This window comes from Melospiza melodia, chromosome 27 (genome assembly GCF_035770615.1).
Source record: "Melospiza melodia melodia isolate bMelMel2 chromosome 27, bMelMel2.pri, whole genome shotgun sequence".
Taxonomy (NCBI): Eukaryota; Metazoa; Chordata; class Aves; order Passeriformes; family Passerellidae; genus Melospiza; species Melospiza melodia.
Window position 1 is genome coordinate 5,862,300 of NC_086220.1, and position 10,105 is coordinate 5,872,404.

General features: G+C 54.2%; 1 protein-coding gene across 4 annotated transcripts in view; it reads left to right on the forward strand.

Annotated features, from left to right (window-relative positions):
• Positions 1–9,373, forward strand: part of SCMH1 (Scm polycomb group protein homolog 1) — a 66,206-nt gene extending 56,833 nt beyond the window's left edge. For all 4 annotated transcript variants that reach the window (XM_063177579.1, XM_063177581.1, XM_063177582.1 and 1 more), the window contains 3 exons: positions 4,744–4,947; positions 5,838–5,992; positions 7,358–9,373. In XM_063177579.1, the coding sequence (XP_063033649.1) occupies positions 4,744–4,947; positions 5,838–5,992; positions 7,358–7,483 (485 nt within the window). In that variant the 3' untranslated portion in view covers positions 7,484–9,373. The remainder of the gene's footprint in view (positions 1–4,743; positions 4,948–5,837; positions 5,993–7,357) is intronic.
• Positions 9,374–10,105: the final 732 nt, after the last annotated feature.

A 10,105-nucleotide genomic window follows, 5' to 3' on the forward strand; every position in this document is an offset into this window, starting at 1 on the left:
TCCATTCACTCTGCATTTGGCAAGAAGCAGAGACATGAGGAAGGGATCTCACATATTACATTGTTTTTCCTCTTGCATCCAGTGGAGTTTGTGTGGCTTTTTGCTGAAACCCAGCACAGTGGGGACCTGCCTTCACAGCCCATCACTTGCTGGAAGCAGTGGGTGTTCAGGAGTAGTGCAAATCACATTTGTGCTTGTGGCTAAACTCCCATGTTTTAGCAGTAAAGTGACACTGTTGAGTCTATAGCACTATTTGTTTAATTAAACTTTAATTATCTGCTCCCTGCCTCTCAGCCACTAATTGTGGCATGTTTCCCTACAATGTGCCAACTGCCAGCCTTTAGTTAAATCTAACAGTGTGTGTAAGGAGCTCTGCCTGAGGATCAGCCACCTCCCACTCTGTTATCAAGGGTGAAGGATCCTGGGTGTTGTCTGAGTGCAGTTGTGCAGGAGTGTCTCATCTACAGATGATTCCCAGGGCAGCAATCATTCCCCTCTTGTCCTTCTCCCCTCCCTGGAGGTATCATTCATTCAGCAGTTCCCCGTGTACTTGTATTTTTGTATTTTTAGGAAAACCCTCACTCCCTCATGCACTGATCCTGCCGCAGAGTTACAGCCCAAGCAGGCACTGCCCTGTGCAGGGTGAGGGAACCTGGGGGTCACTTCAGTTTTAGCTCCTGGGCAAAAGCACATCGTGTCCCCAGGGCTTCACCTGTGGCCCTTGTCGGTTTCTCGGCTGTTTCAATGCCCTGGAAAGGCCCGGGGTGGCCTTGGACAGCCCGCACTTCAAAGGACAAGAAAAGGCTTCAGATCTTTTCTCGGTCTCGGTGTTTATTAATTGTTTATCCAAAAGATTTTCTCTCAGCCCGACAGAGGCACAGCAGCCAGCCATGAGCACACTGAGAGCCCCCGGGGCGGTCACCTATCTTTATACTCAAAGTTACGTATCCAATATTTATCAATTTTCCCCAATACCTTTTACCCTTATTAACCAGTGCACTTCTAGTAATAACCAATCCCAAAGTGCCACCATCACCACAGAAGATGGAGGCCAAGAAGAAGAAGAAGAAGAACAGGACACGCCCCAATTCCTCCATCTTACTTCTTTAGACCCCCCTGTACAGAAATCCTAAACCCTGTGTTTCACACTCTAATTAACTTATCCCTTCACCATTCACCCAGTGAAATCCTCCCATCCTCATACAGGTGTCGTCTCTCGTGTGGGATCAAAGTCCAGCCCCAGACACTTCTGGCAACATTCCAGGACCTCCAAGCCCCCCAAGGGTGGTCTCGGTCACTCTGCACATCAGTCCTGAGGTGCTGAGATCCCACAGCCCTCAGTGTGTGATCACAGCTGTGAGAACAGGATCACACTTTTGTGTTTGCAGAATGCATCACAGCACCTTCCTGTCATGACAGTGCTCATTGTTGAGTGAAGTCATTTCTGAGGGTGAATTTTGGATCCTCAGGAATCTGTGCATGTGCTCTCCCAAACTGGGCCCTGAAATTCCTTCTGCTGACACCAATCCCTGCTGAGAGCTCTGGGGTTTTTGGGAGCACTCGGACATGTGTTTGTGTGACCCAGCACATCTGGGTGAGTGTCCCAGGACCTCCTGGCCAGCTGCAGCTCTGTGTCACCCCAGAAGGTGCTGGGAGTCCTTGGAGGGCTGAGATGCACAGCTTGGACCTGTTCCCATGCCCACAGCCACTGACCCCTCTCCTGCCCTGTCCTTCCCTGGCAGTCAGAACCCTCCCCCAGGTGTTTCATGGGAAAAGTTTTGGGGTTTAAACAGAACTGTCCTGTTGAGGAGTGTGAAAAATTTTAATCACTTGTTTTTAAAATTTTAAAAGTTTAATAGTAATGAAATGGTTCTAAAATAGTAATACAATTAGAGTAATAATCATTTGGACAATTTGAATTAGGACAATATGAGACAATAGAAACAAAGAGTTATGGACAGTCCAGGTACCTCTTTCTGGGCAAAATAAGCCCAAAAAAGGACACAGTTTGATTAACCCTTAAAAACAACAGGTTGTTGCGTATTCATACATCTCATACATGATGCATAAATTCCATTCAAACACAGGATTCTGTCTGGGCAGTGTCAGCTTCCTCCTCTGAATCCTAACAGCGCCTTTGAGATGGGAAGAAGTTCATTTCTTCTGATAAGAGGGCAGTAAATTCTTTTTCTCTGAAAGATTCAGGTGTCCTGTGGCTGCTACCTTGCTGTTGGTCCTTTCTTAAAAAAAAAAAGTATCCTACATAGCATAGTTTCTATTTTAACATTTTTATAAGCTAAAACTATATTTACCACACTACTTAAGAGAATTAATACAGCATTACTGTCTGACACAACACATATAATATTCATTTTAATATTTTCAAAAAGCCAATCATAAAATACATGCATTTTTCACAAGGAGGAGACCAAATGTAGTTTGAAGCAGCTGCAGTGGAACCCCACTGGTGTAAGTGACACCCACAAGTGGCTCTGGCTGGGCAGGGATCCCCACTAGGCCAGGCCAGGGCAGCCAAGCTCTGCTTTGTGTCCAGTCTGGGGCTGAAATGCAATGGGGAGAGTGCAGGAGGGGTCTGAGGTTATTCAGGAGCAGCCATGAGTCAGCAAACCATTCTTTATGCAAGCAGAGCAGGTGAGAACACAGCTGTCCATGCAGGGGGAGAGTGACAAGAGGGCCAGCACAGCACAGGGCACAGGGGTAACAGTCCACATCAGTTTGTAGAGGAGATTTTAAGGCTGTGCTGCTGTTCCTGGGCACATCCCAGAGACCCAAAAGCAAACAAAGGCAGCAGTGCCTCAGGTGCAGAGTGGCAAAGCCGTGGGGTGGGAGCAGCAGTTTCCCAGTGATAACCCCACACCAGGCTGGCCAGCAGGCACACAAGGGTGTTCCCATTTCATGTCCTTACAGTGTGAAGCCCTGGCAGGTCAGGGCTGTGTGGTGGTGTTCACAGGATGAGGGAAGAGATGAGGATCTGACTCCATGTTTCAGAAGGCTGATTTATTATTTTATGATGTATATTACATTAAAACTATACTAAAAGAATAGAAGAAAGGGTTTCATCAGAAGGCTGGCTAAGAATAGAATAGCAAAGAATGGTAACAAAGGTTTCTGTCTCAGACAGAGTCCAAGCCAGCTGACTGTGATTGGCCATTAATTACAAACACCCACATGAGACCAATCCCAGATGCACCTGTTGCATCCCACAGCAGCAGATAATCAATGTTTACATTTTGTTCCTGAGGCCTCCCAGCTTCTAAGGAGGAAAAATCCTAAGGATTATCCATAAAAGATGTCTGTGACACCAGATCTTGCTGCCTCAGCCAGTGCAGCCTGTCACCCTGGACAGCCTCCTCAGCCCCTCCATCCCAGCAGTGCCACACAGACAGCTGCAAATTCAGGGCATTTCTGGGGAAGATGAGGAAGCCACCATTGCTCTGGGGAGGGTATTAGAGGCCCAGGCCCTCCTGTGCATGTTCCAGTACAGGGAATTGGGCTCTGATGTGGTTAGGCTGGAAAAGAACCCAGCAGGAGCCCAGGATGGATGAGCAGCTCATCACTGGCTTTTGGGGCAGCTCATGGTTGCTTTTGGGGCCAGAGGAGCAGCAGGATGTGGGAGCATTGCCTGGCCCTGATGGCACAGCTCCCTCCTGCTCTGCGTGTGTCTGCCACCCCATGCCAAGCAGCCCTTGGTGTGTGAGCCCCTCGGGGAGCATCCCCTCCCCTTCTGTTCAGGCCTGGCTGTGAGTCCTGTGTCCATTGGTGTCCAGGTTTAGGGCAAATTTGGGAGAGAATCTCCAAAGGGGTCCCTCCAGAAAGCAAACCCACACAGCCCCTCCCCACAACTGGTTTGGGAAGGATTCCTCAGAGAGAAGTGGAAAGAACCTGTTTATTGAACAGGCACAGCACCCCCAGCACACAGAATGAACAATACCAGGTGACACCACTCTGTCACCGCTCTGACAAAGATGACAAATTCAGAAAGTCTCTCTGGGGGTGGTCGCTCTGTTCTCAGTCCCTCCTGTGCTGGGGCAGCTGCTGCCCAGAGTAGGCCCCACTAGGCCCAAGGTGCAAACTCTCGGTGTTCCCAGGCCCCAGCCCAGAGCAGGTTTGAGTGGGTCCAGAAAAGGGAAAGGAGAAACAGCCCAGGGAAAATTTGGACTGCTGAGCTAAACTAACTAATGAGCAGGAGCAAAAAGCAGGAGCAAAGCAGAATCAAGAGCAAAGCAAAAAGCAAAGCAAAAAGCAAAAGCAGCACCATGCACTGCCCTGTCTGTGTGTCCCGTGGGGGAGCGGCTGAGAGCAAAACCAAAACAAAACATTCGCTCTTCAGAGCCAGTCTGGAAGGCACAGAACAGATATCCAGCATGAACAGAACACAGGAATGGGGATACAGCATCATAACCTCACTCTAGGACAATTGGCATCCAGAGGGGACAGCCCTGCCCATCCCAGGGATGTCCCTGCTGGGCTGTCCAGAGGGGCCCAGGGCAGTCAGGCTGGTGGTGGCATGAGCAGAGTAGCTGAAAAAGGAGCTGCTGCTCCAGTCTGCGACCATTGTCATGACACTAGTTAGACTGGCACTGGCAGATGGTGACACCATTGGCAGCTGGTGAATGCCAGGGCTGTGGCAGGGCCTGGTTTGATCCCTGTGCTGGGGTGAGCCCAGCAGAGGAGCATGGCTGTGGCGTTCAGGCGCACTAACTGCAGCTTGCTGCATTCCAGGTGAAACCTTTGTCCTGGGAGATGGCCTCCCAGGGCCCTTAGAGCCTCGCCTGGACCCCATGGACTCTGCCTTGAACTCTGTCAGTTCATCCAGCCACAGCAGGAGCTCCAGAGACTTTCGCCTGCCAGGATACAGGCACCTGCAGCAGCCCTGCAGCCTCAGCCAGGGCAGCAGCTCTGCCCTGCGCAGGCTGAGCTCTGGGGGTAAGAGCTCACACAGCCCTGAGCTGTGCGTGGGGCAGTGAAGGGCTGGGCTGACTCCAGTCACACCTTCCTGACTTCAGCCAGTACCACAGGCTGGGCTCTGCACAGCCAGCAGAGTCTGTTAGGTGTGATGGCACCTGGCAGCGTGGACAGGTGACATTTCTGCTTTGGCAGCAGGGAGAAAGGAACAGGCAGGAGCTGAACTGTGTCCAAGTGATAAATGGGTGTCTGAGTCCACAAGGATGGATTGGGAATGGCTGGGGAGTCGAAAGTTGCCTGGTGGGGCTGGGAGGATGGGCAGATGCATGAGTGGCACCTCTGTGTATGGGGGAAGAGGGGCAGGAGAGCTGAACTGCTCATTGTAGAAAGTGGGGTTGCAAATAATGTCATTTTAGGTGCATGGCATCAGTAAAAGCCTCTGAAAAGCTCAGGCTGCTGCTGCCTCCCACAGATTTTCAGGCAGAGCTAAGACAAGGGACTGTGCATGGTGAAGTTCAGGCTGGGAGGTCACCTGTGGGTTCAGTCCGTCAGAAGATGCAGCCAGTGAAAACATAAACCAGTTTTGCCACGTTAAATGTGCTGAAGGTGTTGGGAGAGATGTGGGAATGGCAGGGGATGTTCTGCTGAGGTGGGAAGTGTCTGCCCATGGACAGGGAGGAGAGGGAGCTGGGGCCAAACAAGGGGAGTGGGGCTCAGTAGAGAAGGCTGCCCTGAAAAGTCAGACCTAAAGAGGGGGAGTAAGGTTTGGGTGCCAGACCTGTGCCAGGGGAATCTGGGGCATCCCTTGCTGTGTCTCTGCCGTGCTGTGGAGAGGAGCTGAGTGAGGGGCTGAGGGGCAGTGGCTGGGGCGGTGCCAGGGAGCCCCAGTGACAGAGCTGTGCCTTCCCCAGGCTCGGACAGGTACCCGGGCTCCAGGGACAGCTCCAGGGACAGCTCCCGCCTCAGCAGCCGCGACCCCTCGGCCTGGACGGTGGAGGAGGTGATGCAGTTCATCCGCGAGGCCGACCCGCAGCTGGGCCCCCACGCCGACCTCTTCCGAAAACACGTGAGTGGGCAGAGCTCTGGGTGTGTGTTTGGGGTTTGTGTGCAGAGCTGTGTGTGTGTTTGGGGTTCATGTACAGAGCTCTGGATGTTTGGGGTTCATGTACAGAGCTGTGTGGGTGTTTGGGGTTCATGTACAGAGCTCTGGGTGTGTGTTTGGGGTTTGTGTGCAGAGCTGTGTGTGTGTTTGGGGTTCATGTACAGAGCTCTGGCTGTGTTTGGGGTTCATGTACAGAGCTCTGGATGTTTGGGGTTCATGTACAGAGCTCTCTGTGTGTTTGGGGTTTGTGTACAGAGCTGTGTGGGTGTTTGGGGTTTGTGTACAGAGCTGTGTGGGTGTTTGGGGTTCATGTACAGAGCTGTGTGGGTGTTTGGGGTTCATGTACAGAGCTGTGTGTGTGTTTGGGGTTTGTGTACAGAGCTGTGTGTGTGTTTGGGGTTCATGTACAGAGCTCTGGATGTTTGGGGTTCATGTACAGAGCTGTGTGGGTGTTTGGGGTTCATATACAGAGCTCTGTGTGTGTTTGGGCTTTGTGTACAGAGTTCTGGATGTTTGGGGTTCATGTGCAGAGCTCTGGGTGTGTTTGGGGTTCATGTGCAGAGCTGTGTGGGTGTTTAGGGTTCATGTACAGAGCTCTGGATGTTTGGGGTTCATGTACAGAGCTCTCTGTGTATTTGGGGTTTGTGTACAGAGCTGTGTGGGTGTTTGGGGTTCACGTACAGAGCTCTCTGTGTGTATTTGAGGTTCATGTGCAGAGCTCTGTGTGTCTGGGGTTCATGTACAGAGCTCTGTGTGTTTGGGGTTCATGTACAGAGCTGTGTGGGTGTTTGGGGTTCATGTACAGAGCTGTGTGGGTATTTGGGGTTCATGTACAGAGCTGTGTGGGTATTTGGGGTTCATGTACAGAGCTCTGTGTGTTTGGGGTTCATGTGCAGAGCTCTGTGTGTTTGGGGTTCATGTGCAGAGATCTGTGTGTCTGGGGTCTCCTTACTGGGCCTACTGGGATGTCCCTACAGGGATGTCCATACTGGAGTCTCCATACTGAGGTCTCCATACTGGGGTGTCCATACTGGAGTGTCCAAGCTGGGATGTCAATACTAGGGTGTCCATGCTGGGGTCTCCATGCTGGGATGTCCATATTGGGGTGTCCATAATGGGATCTCCTCACTAGGATGTCCATTCTGGGATGTCTATGCTGTGGTGTCCATACTGGGATGTCCCTGCTGGGATGTCCATACTGGGACATCCATACTGGGATGCTGCTGAGCAGGGCTCTCTCACCCAGCCTTGCTGTTGCATTTTGGGCCTGGCTCAGGCAGGGCTGTGGCTCCCGGGTGCCATCAGGAGCTCTGTGGTCGATCCTTGCAGGAGATCGACGGGAAGGCGCTGCTGCTGCTGCGCAGTGACATGATGATGAAATACATGGGGCTGAAGCTGGGGCCAGCCCTGAAGCTCACCTACCACATCGACAAGCTAAAGCAAGGCAAGTTCTGAGAGGACTCCTGGCAGGATGGACCCTGGAAGCTCCGCTCCCGGCCGCCCCACCCGCGCTCACCTGCCACAGGTTCGCATGCACACACCCCTTCCGCCGCAGCAGACAGACGGACAGACGGACAGACGGACACTCCCGACGCCAGCCGGGCCCCCGACAGCGCTCAGGAGGGGCCTGGCACAGCTGGCTCTACACCAGGCTCAGGCTGTGGGCACTGGCACACCCAGCTCTGCACCAGGCTCGGGCTGTGGGCACGGGCACAGCCAGGCTCTGCACCAGGCTGAGCTGTGGGCACTGGCACAGCTGGCTCTGCACCAGGCTGAGCTGTGGGCACGGGCACAGCTGGCTCTGCACCAGGCTGAGCTGTGGGCACTGGCACACCCAGCTCTACACCAGGCTCAGGCTGTGGGCACTGGCACAGCTGGCTCTGCACCAGGCTGAGCTGTGGGCACGGGCACAGCCGGGCTCTGCACCAGGCTCGGGCTGTGGGCACTGGCACAGCTGGCTCTGCACCAGGCTGAGCTGTGGGTGTTGGCAGCCGAGGTCTCTCCCTGCTGCCCAGCCAGCATTTCTCCATGAGCTCCCAGTGCTGCTTCCCTGGATGGAGCAGCTCCAGCAGGGCTCCCAGGACCCGGGGTTTGCCTCAGCCCCTCCCTGTGCCCGCTGGGGCAGCCCCTGGGCACTGAGCCTGCCCCCAGCCCTGTGCCACCACAGAGAGCTCAGAGCCCTGTCTCCAGACTGGGGGAGCCCATGCACCCAGCTCTGCCTGCCCCCAGCTCCTGAGCTGGGCACACTGGGCTGGGGGTGCAGGCCTCTGTATTTATTCCAGACTGGGGAGGCCGTGTGGGAGCATGGAGAGGGCTGGGCCTGGCGTGCCCCTGGCACAGATGGGCCTGGGCTGGTGTTGGAGGCTGCCTGGATGCTGCAGGACTCAGCTGATCCTTCTCGCCTTTTTTTAATTTTTTTTTTTTTAATTTGGAATTTTTTTTTTTCTACTAAGGAGTTGTCTGTTTCAAACGACGAGATGATTTTTCTACCTGTGTTGAACTCGCAGCTTTTGGTGGTTTTTAGCCAGAGCTGCTAAGGTTTGTCTTCCCAGGGGCACTGCTGCTCCTCTATAGAGTTTTGGTCTGTCCCAGCTCAGCGTGTGTGAGGGTTTTGGGTCTGGCCAGAGCATCCCAGGATGGTGACCTGTCCTGGCATCTCTCAGAAGAGGGCTTTGTGAGGGCTGTGAGGGCTTTGCCCTTCCCGAGGCACCTATTGGTCTCAGGCAGTTTAATGTATTTATTTTTGATGGCACTTGAGTGCTTCCCATGGTCCCAGACAGGTTTCTGCAGCTGCACGAGGAGTGTCAGAGTGGAGCCACCGCAGTGTCCCCTGGACAGCAGCTGCCAGCTGGGGGCTGCCCAGACCCTGGAGCACCCCTGGCACCAGCCTGGCAGGGCAGGGCTGATGGTGCCAGGGCACACAGCTCAGCACACTCCCTCTGCAGTGACCCAGGGGCTGGGACAGAATCTCCACTCCAAGCACTTCCCTCTCCTGTCCCCCAGCCTCTGCATGGGAGCCACAGCTCACACCTCCCCTGCAGCCTCCAGGGCCTGGCCAGCAGCAGGACCAGCCCCTGTGGTGGTGACCAACCCTCCAGGCTCTTGCACTGAGTCAGGTTTACCCCTAAGGGGCAAAGTTGCAAAAAAAAAAAAAAAAAAAAAAACAACAAAAAGAAAAAATCCCCCAAACCCCAAATAAATAAAAAGGCAAAATGGCTTTTGTCCTGTAGCGCAGCCTGCGCTGCTCGCGGGGCCCTCGGTGTGTCCCTGCCCCAGGGCAGCCTGTGCTTTCCTCTGCACTTATTTTACCTTGATTTGTTTATAAATAAAAGGATACCAAGTTCCTCCCCGTGGTTTGTGCACTGATGGCAGCACCAGGCTGAGCCCCAGGACTGAACCCAGGACTGAGCCCCAGGGACTGAACCCCAGGGACTGAGCCCAGGACTGAGCCCAGGACTGAGCCCCAGGGACTGAACCCCAGGGACTGAGCCCAGGGACTGAGCCCAGGGACTGAACCCAGGGACTAAACCCCAGGGACTGAGCCCAGGGACTGAAACCCAGGGACTGAACCCAGGACTGAGCCCAGGGACTGAATCCAGGGACTGAAACCCAGGGACTGAGCCCAGGGACTGAACCCAGGACTGAGCCCCAGGGACTGAACCCCAGGGACTGAACCCAGGGACTGAGCCCAGGGACTGAGCCCAGGGACTGAAACCCAGGGACTGAAACCCAGGACTGAGCCCAGGGACTGAATCCAGGGAATGAACCCCAGGGACTGAACCCCAGCTGCCCTGGGTAGGGAGGGAGAGCGGGGCCAGGGTGGGGCTGGGGGTGATTGTGAGGCCAGGGCAGCACATCCTGTCCCCCCTGAACCACAGGTCTTATCCCAATCCCGTTCCTGAACTTGTTCCTGACCCCAGAGCCAGGGCTGAGGCTGCTCTGGGGCCAGCAGAGTGGTGGCAGTGACAGCCCCACATCACCCCGTGGATGTTGTGCACAGCCCTGCCTGTCCTGCACTGGGCAGCCTCCCAGGTGTGGAGGACACAGTGGGACAAACCCTCCTGGGGCAGCTCCAAG